The sequence below is a fragment of the Phycodurus eques genome, chromosome 13 (genome assembly GCF_024500275.1).
Source record: "Phycodurus eques isolate BA_2022a chromosome 13, UOR_Pequ_1.1, whole genome shotgun sequence".
In the NCBI taxonomy this organism is placed as follows: Eukaryota; Metazoa; Chordata; class Actinopteri; order Syngnathiformes; family Syngnathidae; genus Phycodurus; species Phycodurus eques.
The window spans coordinates 4,482,349-4,498,390 of record NC_084537.1 but is presented as its reverse complement, the minus strand read 5'-3'; the positions used below and the strand labels follow the sequence as shown (position 1 = coordinate 4,498,390).

General features: G+C 43.6%; 1 protein-coding gene across 5 annotated transcripts in view; it reads right to left on the bottom strand.

Annotated features, from left to right (window-relative positions):
• Window positions 1–16,042, bottom strand: part of larp4b (La ribonucleoprotein 4B) — a 61,489-nt gene that overhangs the window by 11,885 nt on the left and 33,562 nt on the right. For all 5 annotated transcript variants that reach the window (XM_061694853.1, XM_061694855.1, XM_061694856.1 and 2 more), the window contains 3 exons: window positions 9,823–10,002; window positions 5,215–5,293; window positions 4,830–4,966 (listed from right to left, as the gene is read on the bottom strand). In XM_061694853.1, the coding sequence (XP_061550837.1) occupies window positions 4,830–4,966; window positions 5,215–5,293; window positions 9,823–10,002 (396 nt within the window). The remainder of the gene's footprint in view (window positions 1–4,829; window positions 4,967–5,214; window positions 5,294–9,822; window positions 10,003–16,042) is intronic.

The following is a 16,042-nucleotide window of genomic DNA, read 5'->3' as shown; positions in this document are numbered from 1 at the left end:
GTAGCCGTTTTTACTTTCCTTTCCGGAACAAGGAACAAAGCAACAACAATGGCGACCGTGGAACAGTGCTCGCAAGAACAAATTGACCTAGATGACCGGATGATACGTTTAATTATGCTGCAAATCAACAAGGCGGCAGTGTAGGTGGTATGTGGAACCAAGGGGAACGCTGAGTACGTTATTCACAGCATGTGACTAAAACAGAGTATTTAGTCAGCCACGTGCAAGTTCTCCCACTTAAAAAGATGAGAGAGGCCTGTAATTTTCATCGTAGGTGTACTTCACATGAAAGAAAATGAAATTATTATTATTTTTTTATTATTATTATTTTTTTAATCCAGAAAATCACATCTGATTTTTAAAGAATTGTTGGCAATGACAGAGGTCAAACGTTTCTGTAAGTCTTCACACACTGTTGCTAGCATTTTGGCCCATTCCTCCATGCAGATCTCTTCTCGAGCAGTGATGTTTTGGGGCTGTCGCTGGGCAACACAAACTTTAAACTTCCTCCAAAGACTTTCTATGGGGTTGAGATCTGGGTGCTCATGTACAAAAACTTCTGTGGATTTCCTACTGTAACATGGTGTACTGTCAAATCCAGAAAACGTCGTACGTACAAAAATATCCAGATGTATGAATCTGTACATACGCATGAATCCAAGCACATTTCCTTCGTACATCCCAATCAACGTGGAAATGAGCGCACACGGAGTAACCGGCCCCTGCCTGTGCAACCCCACATTTAAATATGCAAATTTATATTTAAATGAACCGTGCGCCTGAGATCTCGATTTCTGCATGATCAGGAAAAAAAAGGAAAATGAGCAAGGTAATGAAGGAAAATAATTTTTCTGAATGTGAAGTTGCTCAATGAAGTGGAGGGGAAAATCCTCTTTGGCACGCTGTCCTCCGGCGTTAACAACAAGCAAAAGAAGAGTGAATGGGACAGCGTGTGTGCAGCTGTCAATGCTGTGGAGTCAGAACAGCGCACACACGCTGAACTAAAAAAAGAAGGTCAGACATTAAGGTGGAGGTGAAGCGGAAAACAGCTGCCCACCGCAAAAGTGTGGCCAAAACAGGCGGAGGAATCGGTGCCGAGGGCCTCACCCCGTTTGAGGAGGGAGTCGCTGCGATCATGGGTGACACTGTTCTCTAGGGGTGGTGGGAGCACATGTGGTTGACTCTGATTACCCCACAAGGTAAATACCATGTATTTTTATAACTTTTTTTTAAGGTTCATGCGTAAATGTATGTATGGTATTTGTAATAAATTTGTAAGCACATCAGCATATCAAAGAGGATATCAAAAACTGACTCCTGTTTGATTACTCAATTTATTATTTTAATACAAAGGAGAAGACACGCAGTCGCAGCCACGTGCTACATGTTCGGGGGATTTGTCCACCGCCCCCGGTGTTTTAGTGTCATGGCCATGTCCTCACCCGTGCTGTGCTGGAGTTACAAGATTGTAAGGGCAAGAGGCGGCATGAATGATCGCCTTGATCAATTTATAGACGTCCTCACAAATATCAGTGATTCATTAAATACACTGGTCAACAAGTGATTTCTGAGTCCTTGTCTCCATTACATTATTGAAATCAAATGTTGGTGTGCATTAATTAATCATGAGTGCTAATTGTTAAGAGAAGAATCACCTTTTATTGTCATGAACATGCATGCATGTACACAAAATTTGTTCTCTGCATTTAACCCATCACAGTGAACACATACACATGCTAGTGGAACACACTGGAGCAGGGGGCAGCTGAAGCGCCCGGGGAGCATTTGGGTGTTTCAGTGTCTTGGCTCAAGGACACCACAGCCGTGAGTCCAGGGGATGTTAGCGGATGGTCCAGTCGGGGTCTTGAACCTAGGTCCCCCACGGTGGTAGGCGATGATCTTAACCATTGGGCCAAGGCTTCCCATTCATGCGTCTCTGATGTGCAGATTTATTATATAAGTTTCCCAGCATGACTAAGTGTCGCCAAAGCACCAACAGCTGCAGAAACATGCGTACACCAGCCATGAAGTTGGCGTGAGGCACCACACAATTCCATAGTCATTTCACTCTTGATACATCTGAACTTTCCCGTGAAAAAGAACGTACGCCACGTTTTTGTGTGTACATACCTTTTGTACATGAGGCCCTTGGAGACTGGCTAGGCCACACCACAACTTTGAAATGCTTCTTACAAAGCCACTCCTTTTTGCCTGGGCGGTGTGGTTGGGATCATTGGCATGCTGAAAGACAGAGCCACGTTTCATCTTCAATGCCCTTGCTAATGGAAGGAGGTTGTGGCCCCATTCATTCTTTCCTTTACACGGATCAGTCTACCTCCAGGCTTCACAGCAGGTATGGTGTTATTTGGATGCAACAGAGAATTATTTCTCCTTCAAACAACAAGTTGAGTTTTTAACTAAAAAGTTATATTTTGGTTTCATCTGACCATATGACATTCTCCCAATCCTCTTCTGGATCATCCAAATGCTCTCTAGCAAACTTCAGATGGGCCTGGACATGTACTGGCTTAAGTAGGGGGACACGTCTGCCACTGCAGGATTTGAGTCCCTGGCGGCGTAGTGTGTTACTGATGGTAACCTTTGTTACTTTGGTCCCAGCTCTCTGCAGGTCATTCACTAGGTCCGCCCCGTGTGGTTCTTGGATTTTTCTCACCACCTTTGTGATCATTTTGACCCCACAGGGTGAGATCTTGGGTGCAGCCCCAGATCAAGGGAGATTATCAGTGGTCTTGTATGTCTTGCATTTTCTTCTAAAAGTTGATTTCTTCACACCAAGCTGCTTACCTATTGCAGATTCAGTCTTCCCAGCCTGGTGCAGGTTTACAATTTTGTTTCTGGTGTCCTTTGGCAGCTCTTTGCTCTTGGACATAGTGGAGTTTGGAGTGTGACTTTGAGGTTGTGGACAGGTGTCTTTTATACTGAGGAGTTAAAAAAGGTGCCAGAGCCAGAAATCTTGCTTGTTTGTCGGTGAAAAAAAATAAATAAAAAAATTAAAAAAAGATTAGTCGGGATAACCTGTCACTCTGTTGCGAGCACAAGTAGCATTAGCCACTGCTAGCTGTGAGGCCAATAAATCGTGTCATTATTCAGGTAAATGTAAAATGGCACAACTCGTTAATCTGCATTAAAGATGATGCACATTTGAAAGCAGCAATAATGTTAACATCATAACAGGAGAATGATAATGTTTACAATTCAGGGAATCGTCATTATCCCGATGGGGCATTTTGTTTATTTTGTACCCTCAAAAATACTCGAGTTCAAACTAGTGTTTTTTTCTAAATTTGCTGCATGGTTGCGTGAAGTGTTGTCATGCTTTTCTGTATATATTTTATTTGCTTAGTAAGTATGATATATTGGGGTTACTGTTTTAATTCCTATGAAGATTGTTGTTAAGAAAAGAAAATGTTGCACTATTCTCTCGCTTCTTTCGTTTTCAGTCCAGATGCTTTAAAACTGGCTATTTCTTTATTTAGATCGGACAATACGAAAAAATGAAGTGATTTTTTTTTTTGGCCAGATTGAACAGCCCTACAACAAACATAAAACAGGCTTGACAGTATGAGCTAAAAACAGTAAGATAGTGTTATAATACACCAATCTGCAGTTTTACTCAGCAAAATCCAAACTCTATAAAAAAACTAATTAAATGAAACATCGACAGCCTGATGTTTCAGCCTGCAAGCTGCTTAAAAGTCCTTTAAAAGTGTTCAATGATGAAAAATTAAACAGACACACCAGGGAGTATGATCCCACAGATGGTGTAATGCTGTTGTTGCCGACTGTGTGAGGCCAGACTTTTTTTCTGAGCCGCTTCTCCTCACTAGGGTCGCGGGCGTGCTGGAGCCTATCCCAGCTGTCATCGGGCAGGAGGCGGGGTACACCCTGAACTGGTTGCCAGCCAATCGCAGGGCACATACAAACAAACAACCATTCGCACTCACATTCACACCTACGGGCAATTTAGAGTCTCCAATTAATGCATGTTTTTGGGATGTGGGAGGAAACCGGAGTGCCCGCAGAAAACCCACGCAGGCACGGGGAGAAAATGCAAACTCCACACAGGCGGGACCGGGGATTGAACCCGGTCCTCAGAACTGTGAGGCTGACGCTCTAACCAGTCGTCCACTGTGCCGCCAGGCCAGACTTTATGGATGTTAAATAAAGATAAAATTAAATGTAAAATGATGAAATATTATGGCCGGTAAGAAATATGCTTGATGAAAGAATCTTGGTACACAAAGGCTGTATAAACACATACAAACAGGCAATATAACAATACTCACTTCAAACTCTGAAAAACAAGTTATAATAATATTTGACTGTGACTACTACTACTTGTCCATCTCATTGCATGAATCACACTGCCCCTCAGAGGTCAAGACGTGCACAATAGTTACTTATGTAACCCATTGGTTAATAATAAATGGGTCAGTTTTTCCTCATACCTACTGTTGCTGATTATTGTTCTCTGAGTAATATCACTTGATGAAGACTTTTCCAACATCCCATACTATGAAATCAGTAAATTATGTATGAGTCCTGCTAAAATAGGATCGGCCCGATATCAGTATAAGTCTCCGGTGTCGGATCGGAAGTGAAAAAGTTGGATCGGGACATGCCTATTGAGATTTTCAAATGCAAACAGGCAACATTTCTCTCAGACTTGGCAAGTCTAAGTCAAGTCTCGTGACTACCAAGTCGAAGTTTTCGCCAAGTCCCAACTCCTAAAATTGGAAACTTAAGTCTGACTCGAGTCAAGTCGTGACTCCAGTCCCCCACCTCTGGTGCCTGTGTGTCACACTCACAGCGTAAAATGTCCACGATGAGCTCCATGTCTGTGCTGAGCTTTTTGACGTGATCCAAGTTGGCCACCGTAACGATTGGCACGTACTGGTCGCTGTCCATTTGGGAGATGAGGTAAATGTCACTGGCCAGGTTCTCCCTGAGGGACAAAGAGGAGGCACACATTCTTGGTCACACTTCATGGTAGGAGACGAACAGTGATGGACATGAGTGACACCTGGTGGTGCAACTGTCCAAATTGTCCAAAATAGGTTGAGAAAATGAACTATTGAGAGCATGAGGAACTCTATTGCAAAAAGAGAGTCACAAATGAAGACTGTGATGCAAATTAGAAGGAAAATGTGCAAATGAGAAAAGTTAGGTAGAAAATGCATCAAGAGGACTTACCGGGAAAGACAGAATTCAAGGGTTTTCTTCAGGTGATCCCTCAATCCTTCCTGGAGATTCTCAAGCTGGGGATCACTGACTGTTACCACAGAAAAATAATAAATGGGTTATTCCTGGCTACTGGTGCCTTTTCCATCCTTGAACACAAAATACTACCTATAAAAAAAAATGTTTCCCAGTAATTAACATTGTTTGGGACACAGATGTCCCCCGAGACCCCCCCCCCCCCCCCCTTCTCTCTCTCGTATCCATCAAAGGTATTGGAAACCTTACTTGCAATAACTGCATCAAGTCTGCGACCCATTGAGTTCACCAGACTTGCATTCTTAATTTGAAATGTTTTTCCAGGCCTTTACTGCAGCCTCTTTCAGTTCTTGTTTCTGGGGATTTCTCTCTCAAGTCTCCTCTTCAGGTGGTAAAATGCATGTTCTACTGTGTTATGGTCCGGTGATTGACTTGGCCAGTCTAAGACTTTCCACTTTTCCCCCCTGATGAAGTCCTTTGTTGTGCTGGCGGTGTGTTTAGGGTCATAGTCTTGTTGCATGATGAAGCTTCTCCCAATTAGTTTGGATGCATTTTTATGTAAATTGCCAGACAAAATGGTTTTGTAGACTTCAGAATTCATTCTGCTGCTACTATCATGAGTTACATCATCAATAAAGACAAGTGAGCCTGTTCCAGAAGCAGCCATTCAAGCCGAAGCAATAACATAACCTCCACCATGCTTCACAGATGAGCTTGTGTGTTTTGGATAATCAGATCCTTTCTTTCTCCATACTTTGGCCTTTCCATTACTTTGGTAGAGGGTAATCTTGGTCTCATCAGTCCATAAAACTTTGTTCCAAAACTTTTGTGGCTCATCTCTGTACTTCTTTTCAAAATCCAATCTGGCCTTCTGATTCTTTTTGCTGATGAGTGGTTTGCATCTTGAGATATGTAGAGTTGGGCATCGTTTGAATTTGAGCGATTTCTGTCCCGATTCCAGTTCTTCATTTCGATTCTGGTTCTAAACGATTCAGATTCTTTTAGGTGGCATGGTTTAAATAGAGGGTGTCCAAATTATGAACATCCATTTTCTTTGTAGCCTGCAGCATAAACTAAAATTAACATTTGATTCAGCATTCTTTATAACCAATATCAATATCAAACCTATGAACTAAAAGGGAATGTGTGTGGAACTAACCCAATTGACTTAATATTAATTAATTATTGTTTCAGCTAAAAGTTAAATACAGCATTGTTATAATAGTTATTTGCGACTGTTTTACCATGTCAAATGGTTTATATGTGCAAGTTTTAACTTGACTTCTTGTTTTAGGCATGTAGCCTTGTATTTTGAACGGAACTCAGCATTTTGGCACAAAAAGTAACTACACACGACACTGGTGAATTTTGACAATGAAAGTCATGGAATCAAAGGCTATAAAATATCGATTCCTTTACCTACCCACCGATGAGACACAAGGTTAGTGTTTGTGGTGCTGCGAGACAATGGTTTTGTGAATTTATTGTGATGTAAAGTTGCTAGTTTGACCTTTGGTGAAGTTTTAGCTCAATGTTAAGCTTGATGAGACTTTCTACTTCCTTTCCAGTATGGTAAAGTAATTTAATTTTGTGTCTGTCATCAGCTCTGACGTTGGTTTGAAGACTAAAATAAGCACTAAAAACCATCAGTGCAAGAGTGCAGCCCAGCATTTGACATGTTAGCTGCCTCAATGTTGGCGTAGACATATTTTATTTAACTCACCCAATTGACTTGACTGAAGTTCCGCGTGGTGTAGGCTGGGGCTCCGAACAGGAGGGAACACGTCAGACTTCTACACATCGTGAAAGCTACCTTTGCACAATATAATCTTAATCCAAGTGTTGCACTGATGTGACTGGTCATTTATTTTAACTTAGTTAACACTTTTGCTCGCCACTGCCGTTGGGCACAACCACGGCTTCGTGCGCGTTTGTTGGTTTTCGCCGTTTCTTTGTTGGGTTTCGCCACTTTGTTATTCGGGGTCGGCGGACTAGAGGCATCGAAACTGGGAGCCACTTTTTTGTTTTTTTTATTTGAACGATCCCGGCAGTGTTTGTTATCAAGTGGATGATGCGCCGGTCTCTTATGTTAGTCCCGGTTCTAATCGGTTCTCGATGCCCAACCCTAGTGGTATGGCCTGTATATTTCTTCTCTCGTAGTCTAATTCAAACAATGGATTGTGATACCTTCACCCCTGCCCTGTGGAGGTTGGCAGTGATGTCACTGACTGTTATGTTTGGGTGGTTCTTCACAGCTCTCAGCATGACACTGTCATCAACTGCTGTTGATGCCCTTGGATGTCCTGTTTGATGTCTGTTGCTAAGTACACCAGTAGTTTCTCTCTTTTTCAGGACATTCCAAATTGTTGTATTGGCTATGCCCAATGTTTGTGCAATAGCGCCGATCGATTTTCCCTCTTCTCTCAGCTTCATAATGGTTTGCTTTTCTCCCATAGATAGCTCTCTGGTCCTCATGCTTGCTTAACAGCAAATGCAGTTTTCACAGGTGAAACCCAAAGCCAAATACAAGCATGAACTAATGTTTAAGCAATCAATCTAAAAGGGAACACCTGAGCAACTAGAAACACCCATGAGTCACATATTCAAATACTCTTGCTTACTTGAAAAGTGGGTGGCTTCAAACAAAAGATGCTCTGTCCTGAGTTAACACATCTAGCTGTAAATACAATGAAATAAAATGTGGAATTTTGAACTTTTGTCTCATATTCATCTTTTGATCTGAAACCCCAATGTCTTCAGTATATAACAAAAATAAAGGAATTGACTTGCCGTTCCAATACATTCGGAGGTAACTGTGTGTGTATGTCTGACATGCAAACACCAAAGGCATGAAAAGGGTGACCAAAAATGCAAAGTGCAAATTCTGATGTTGCAGTGTGTGTGTGAAAACGTCTGCAATTTACTGCACGGTGTTTTCTCAAGTTATAAGTGAGCTGAAATATCCACGTTTGGGCAGACTGTGCCAGACAAATACTACAATACATGAAAGCTGTTGTTTTTGTTCATATAAATGTAAACAAGAGTAGCGCACCGTTGCCTTCATGGTAACGACAGCCTTCCCAACATGGCCGCCACGTAGGCACGACAGCCAGGCTGGCTTTTCTAGTGTTACTACCGATGCCCGGGAAGCCCAATAGAAGACGTTCTGTGAGGTCATGTGACTTTGTGTCGTTTGATTGGTGAACTAGACTTAATCGTCACTAGCGCTTAAACTGGATTGGCGCAAATAGCGCCCGATGCAGAAGTCGTTGTCTCGCGTGCGAAATAGTTAAGCAATTGACAAATAAAAGTAGTGAGCGGTATTTAGATCATTGTAACAGAGTAAAAGTACCGTTACTTCTTAACAGCAGAAGCGGCGGAAGTGTTTTTTCTGGTCTCGTCAACTCCTGTGACAGGCAGAACCTTAGGCCAATGCGCTCCCATATTAGTCAGCCGCGGAGTAATACTCACAATTACATCTGTGTGTGGAATGGATCTAGCGGCCAGTGTTCAAGGAGTATGAAACAGCCTATGGCGACCCCCACCCCCCCCAGGAAAAATTCATTGGATCTATGCGATTTACGTAAAAGGCCTATTTGGAGTTCAAAACGACGAATTTCGCCAAAATGTGACTAATTTGTTTGTACGATACACACACGACTCTGTATTGTATTTAGCCACGTTAGCTGTAGCTCGCAGGTAGCTGGGGCAGCGCAAAAACAGCATGCAACAAGGATTCCACCTTAGTACCCAAACAGCATAAAGCAGCGAGGTTGGGCAACGTCAAGGATGCATCTAGCATGATGCCGGTAAAGCGACGTGGTTCCAATAATTCATTGCGACATGCAAATTTGAATTACTGCAGTGATAAAGACAATGTTTGTTGTTAATGTGTGTTTATGTTACCATTAGTTCTTTGAATGTGTGGCTTATTTAACTGTCACATTTATGGTTGATTTATGGTGAATAATGTCATTATCAAACCTTTACTGTCGGTTGCGTCTAATATAGTAACATTCCAGTTAATTCAACTAAATAGTAATCAAAGCCTTATTGGGCATTGCTTGTTAACAGCAAATCTTTAACTATATAGTGTACACACTTGCGCGTCAGCTGCGGCAAAGCTAAAAGATTGCGTCTATATACAGCATGCTCATTCGGCAGTACTTTTTCCTGTAAGAAAAATCTTTCGGCCATTTTCGGCTGAAACATTTCAGCAGCAGAGATTTGGGTGAATCACTATCGTTCTAAAGTGTAATAATGGTACACACTGTAGTATCGGAGTGACATGAGGAGATTGTCGGGTTACCCAAGTTGTGGCCTACAGTAGCTACTTGCGAGTGCGCTCATTTTGTATGCGTGTTTGAATGTTTGTCCCTTTCAATAAATGATAGAAAATGCAATGGCGGTTGTGGCTCTCCTTGCCCACGTCAAGCGTTTACAGCACCTTAATTGCTCCATTTTGTTTCACCGCATGAGAGCTGCAGCGTATATGAAGCTTGTTCATACCTCAAATTTGAACATTTTAAAAAGGTCAAGGTACCACTTTATTGTTAATTTCTCATTTTTGAGTCACTGTCCTACCTGTCGGAGCAGGTGGCCCCAGCTCTGGAAATTCTGGGTAGGCTGGCTCCGAGTGCTCCAGGGTGACTGGCGCGGCCGAGGCGGGAGACTGGGCCAACATTACTGGGACTGGCGGAGGCTCATCCGGGTCGGTTAGTAGGGGCTCCTTGAAAGGCTTGTCCTCTTCACTGGCTTCGTAGCCTCCAATGCAAAAAAGTTAAAGGTCAACAATCTAAAGAAGTGAAATGAAGCGTGAACGAAAAAAAGGGAGTCAATGCTTCTTTAAAGTGCTACGTAAAGATTTTTTTTTTTTTTTTTTAACTGCCCAAAGACAACATTATTTGCATAACCTGTTTGTCCTGCTTCTCTTATACATGTCTTTTTAACAGTCTATTCTGTGCATATATGGGTTGAGAATTCCAGTTATGGGAGTAATGTGATATGTCACTTCGTTACCAAGTTCATTATCTTGAGCGGCATGCACACACAGTCCTGCGGCAAATCATTCTTCATTATTGTGACAGTCTCCCTCTAATTTAGAAAGGTTGTGGCTTTCATGTTAAAGGCAATATACTTTGGAGAAATTTCAGTTATGCGTTACCCACTAGTCAAAGAAATCAAGCTCGTAACTTAGGTGGCACATATACGACAGCAGTACCATGTTCTGTCATTCAATAATGAATATGACAAAGTTCTCCATTTTAGAACGGTTGTGGATTTCACACTGGATTTCGTTGACCGAAGAGGTGTAAATCATTTGCCATGCACTTTTGGTCACACCCTTGTGTTGACCTGCTAGCTTGGCTTCAAAGAGTTTACTGACTATTTTGGAACGGCTCTGGCATCTGGTTAGGATGCCCCCTGGATGCCTCCCTAGTGAAGTGGTCCGGCCATGTCCCACCGGGAGGAGCCCCGGGGACGCCCCAGGACATGCTGGAGAGACTATTGACCCTTTTCCATTGTACCGGTTATACCCCCACCAGCCTCGCTCACGCCCCTCTGGTCGCTTCTCCATTACACTTTTTCAAGGCCAAGCGGTGACAATGGCACCGCTTTTCAGAACCCCCGATGACCCGGTTCTAAAACGCAGGCCGAGGAGGGCCGTGCCGTATCTGTCATCTGATAGATAGGGGCGTTTCTTTCAGCGTGAGTTGTCACTTTCACAATCATGGCATCCAAAGGCTGCCTGCCAAACACCGAGTGACACCACCGAACCCAACTGAACTGTCGTGTAGTGTGCGTGATTATGAGTGTTTTCATAAGTGGCCGATCAGTCTGCCACCGGTTTTGCCGCGATTCAAATTTTGAATTCCCATCTTAACGTCGCCACAGATAAAGCTTTCCGAGCGGCGCCGCATCAAGCCACATATATACTGTATAAAGCCTCAAATATTGTGTTTTACATCAATACTTAACTACATTAATAATAGCTTGTGACCAGCTTGTGACCAAAATGTATGCGAACGTACGTTAATGCTGGGTACGTTCAAATGAATGGAGCGAACAAGGTTCCTTTCAAATCTCCACACACTCGCTTTTATTCTCGCCAACACCCTCTCTCTTTAGCTATCTGCTTCTTAACTATTATTCTATCTTTTTATGGTTTGAGGAATGTGATAAAATACAAGATACTGAATACACAGCATCAAATGCCTATACAGGCACGTTGGGCATCAACTTGTGAATCGCTCCTGTCCAGGGGTGCGTCGGCAACTCTACACGATGGTCCGGTCCAGTCGGGTTCGACCATGTCGAGCAGTGTGCGGCAGGCTTCAAGTAACTTTTGTTCTGTGGTCGACTGAGGAGGTGCGGGCCGTTTTGTCCATATTGGCAGGAGATGAAATACAGAGGAATGGAAGGCACGACAAGAAACGAGCGTGTCACCTTCTTTTTGATCCCGCTCCAATCCCTCCCACTTTTGATTGGTGCGTCTGTTGGAATGAAAAGCAACGGAGGCCAGGCCAGGCAAGGTAAAACCGGAACATTCTAGAACTTGTAATGGAAAACTGGCATATGTCTACCAGATGGCCTGCGATCAGATCGGGATCCCCCCCAGAAGAACTGGAGGAAGTGGCTGGGGAGAGGGAAGTCTGGGCTTCACGCCTTAAGCTCCTGGCCCCCTGACCCAAACACGGCTAAGCGGAAGAAAAAGGATGGAGCGGGGGAGAGTGAGGGGATGGATGGAGAATTTAAAAAAACTGCTAAAAACTGGGCATAAGACTCGCAAAGAAAGCAGAGTGAAGGGACCTCAAGCAGCCGTGAGGATTCTGAAGCAACATTTCTGCTCAACAGTCAAGTTTATCACCTCTTATTTATATTTAAATGATGACAATTGTCACTGTCGCAAAAGAAAGCTCTGGCTTTGCTTATTTTACGGAGGAGGAGCAGCAAAAAAAGGAATCTCGGGATTGGAATTGATAACGTTGTGTCCAAACCATCGAAGTCTGCTCTCTCTAACTTTGTCTCCAAAAACATTTAACGTTGGCTGTCCCTCGGATGAGCTCATTCCTAATTTTATCCAAACCAGTCACACCGAGAGCGAACCTCAACATCTTCATTTCCGCCACCTCCAGCTCTGCTTCCTGTCGTCTCTTCAGTGCCACTAATCCGTACATCATGGCTGGCCTCACCACTGTCTTATAAACTTTGACTCTTCTGTTCACATAACACAGCTGACACCTTCCTCCACCCGTTCCAACCTGCTTGGACCAGTTTCTTCACTTCCTTACCACAGACACCATTGCTCTGGACTGTTGACCCCAAGTATTTAAAGTGTTCCACCCTTGCCATCTCTTCTCCCTGGAGCCTCACTCTTCCCCCTCCAGCCCTCTCGTTCATACACAAATATTGTCTTACTTCGGCTAATCTTCATTCCTCTCCTTTCGAGTGCATGCCTCCATCGTTCTAACTATTCCTCCACCTTCTCCCTGCTATCACTGGAGATCACAATGTCATCTCCAAACATCATATTCCATGGGGATTCCAGTCTAACCTCATCTATCAGCCTATCTCCACCACTGAAAACAAGAAGGGGCTCAGAGTTGATCCCTTATGCAGTCCCACCTCCACCTTAAACTTCTGTCACATCTACAGCACACCTCACCACTGTTCTGCTGCCTTCATACATGTCCTGTATTATTCTAACATACTTCTCTGCCACTCCAGACCTCCGCATGCAGTACCACAGTTCCTCTCTGGGTACTCTGTCATAGGCTTTCTCCAGATCCACAAAGACACAATGTAGCTCCTTCTGACCTTGTATGCCTCTATCTTCGTCCACCTGCTCCCTGCTTTCACTGCAGATCACGTCATCTGCAAACATCATGGTCCACAGGGTTTCCAGCTTAACCTCATCTGTCACCCTATACGTCACCACTGCAAACATGAAAGGGCTCAGGGCAGACCCCTGATGCAGTCCAACCTCCACCTTAAAACTCCTCTGTCACACCGACAGCACACCTTACCACTGTTCTGCTGCCCTCATACATGTCCCGTATGATTCAAACATACTTCTCTGCCACTCCAGACTTAAGATCCGAGATCACCCTAACCTGCTGCACATCCTTCCCATTTCTAACCTTCTGTCTGGCCAACCTGCATAGATCCTTTTCTCCTTTTTTATTGTCCAACCTGGCATACATATCATATTCCTCTTGTTTCCCCTTTGCCACCTCTTCCTTTGCATCTCAATGTATTCCTTTCTCCTCTCCTTGGTCCTTTCAGTGTCTCACTTCTTAGCTAACCTCTTTCCTTGTATGATTTCCTGTACTTTGAGGTTCCACCGCCAAGTCTCCTTCTCTCCTTTCCTGCCATCATATTCACCAAGTACTCTCCTGCCTGTCTCGCTGATCACCTTTGCTGTAGTGGTCCAGTCGTCTGGAAGCTCCTCCCGTCCACAGAGAGCCTGTCCCACCTCTTCCCAGAAAAGCCGCACAACACTCTTCCTTTCTCAGCTTCCACCACATGGTTATCTGCTCTGCCTTTGTCTTCTTCATCTTCCTCCCCACCACCAGAGTTGTTTTATGCACCACCATCCTATGCTGTCTAGCCACACTCTCCCCTATCACTACCTTACAGTCAGTAACCTTCAGACTACATCGCCTGCACAAGATGTGCAACCCCAATTACAATGAAGTTGGGACGTTATGTTGAACATAAATAAAAACAGAATACAATGAATTGTAAATCATGTTCAACCTATATGTAATTGAGTACACTACAAAGACAAGATATTTAATGTTCAAACTGGTAAACTATTGTTTTTAGCAAATAATCATTAACATAGAATGTTATGGCTGCAACACGTCCCAAAAAAGATGGGACAGGTGGCAAAAAAAGACTGAGAAAGTTGAGGAATGCTCATCAAATGTGTTTAGAACATCCCACAGGTGAACAGGCTAATTGGGAACAGGTGGGTGCCATGATTGGGTATAAAAGGAGCTTCCCTGAATTGCTCAGTCATTCACAAGCAAAGATGGGGCGAGGTTCACCTTTTTGTGAAGAAGTGTGTGAGAAAATAGTCGAAAGGTTTAAGGACAATGTTCCTCAACGTACAATTGCAAGGAATTTAGGGATTTCATCATCTACGGTCCAAAATATCATCAATTATGGACAATTATCTTTGTCAATGTCTTTATGTCTCAAAAGTGTTCTCTATCAATTGACTGTCTGTTGTCGTACTGGAGCGGCTCCAACTACTGGAGACAAATTCCTTGTGTGTTTTTTGGACATACTTGGCAAATAAAGATGATTCTGATTCTGAAAAGGTTCAGAGAATCTGGAGAAATCACTTCATGTAAGCGGCAAGGCCGAAAACCAACATTGAATGCCTGTGACCTTCAATCCCTCAGGCGGGACTGGGCAACTTAGACATCTGTGAAGGCACCATTAATGCTGAAAGGTACATACAGGTTTTGGAGAAACATATGCTGCCATCCAAGCAACGTCTTTTTCATGGACGCCCCTGCTTATTTCAGCAAGACAATGCCAATCCATATTATGCACGTGTTACAACAACGTGGCTTTGTAGTAAAAGAGTGCGGGTACTAGACTGGCCTGCCTGCAGTCCAGACCTGTCTCCCATTGAAAATGTGTGGCACATTATGAAGCGTAAAATACGACAACGGAGTCCCCGGACAACAGCTGAAGCTGCACATCAAGCAACAATGGGAAGGAATTCCACCTACAAAGCTTCCACAATTAGCGTCCTCAGTTCCCAAACGTTTATTGAATGTTGTTAAAAGAAAAGGTGATGTAACACAGTGGTATACATGACCCTGTCCCAGCTTTTCTGGGACGTGTTGCAGCCATAAAATTCTAACTTAATGATTATTTGCTAAAAAGAAAATAAAGTTTAGCAGTTCGAACATTAAATATCTTGTCTTTGTAGTGTATTCAATTAAATATAGGTTCAACATGATTTGCAAATCATTGTATTCTGTTTTTGTTTATGTTTAACACAACGTCCCAACTTCATTGGAATTGGGGTTGCAATCCACCTGCGTGCTTCTACCTCCGCTCTTGTAGGTCACCCTATGTTCCTGCCTCTTCTGGGGAAAAAAAGTGTTCCACCACCAAGTCTCCTTCTCTCCTTTCCTGCCAGAATATACACCGAGTACTCTCCTGCCTGTCTCTCTGATCACCTTTGCTGTAGTGGTCCAGTCTTCTGGAAGCTCCTCCCGTCCACAGAGAGCTTGTCTCACCTCTTCCCGAAAAGCTGCACAACACTCTTGCTTTCTAAGCTTCCACCACATGGTTATCTGCTCTGCCTCTGTCTATTTAATTTTCTTCCCCACCATCAGTCGTCTTACAAACCACCATCCTATGCTGTCAAGCCACACTCTTACCTACCACTACCTCACAGTCTGTAACCTTCTTCAGATTACAGCGTCTGCACAAAATGTAATCCATCTGCGTGCTTCTAACTCCCCTCTTGTAGGTCACCCTGTGTTCCTGCCTCTTCTGGGGGAAAAAAAGTGTTCACTACAGCCATTTCCATCCTTTTTCCAAAGTCTACCACCATCTGTCCCTCCCAAGTTTCTTTCCTGGATGCCGTACTTACCCATTACTACTTCATCACCCGTTTCCTTCAGCAGCTTTTCCATTACAATCTGCACCAATCACGACTCTCTCTCTGTCTGGGAAGCTCAGAACTACTTCGTCTAGCTCTTTCCAGAGTTTCTCTTTCAGCTCTGCAGTGCCAGATGTGTCCCCCCTGCTTAAGCCAGTACATGTCCAGGCC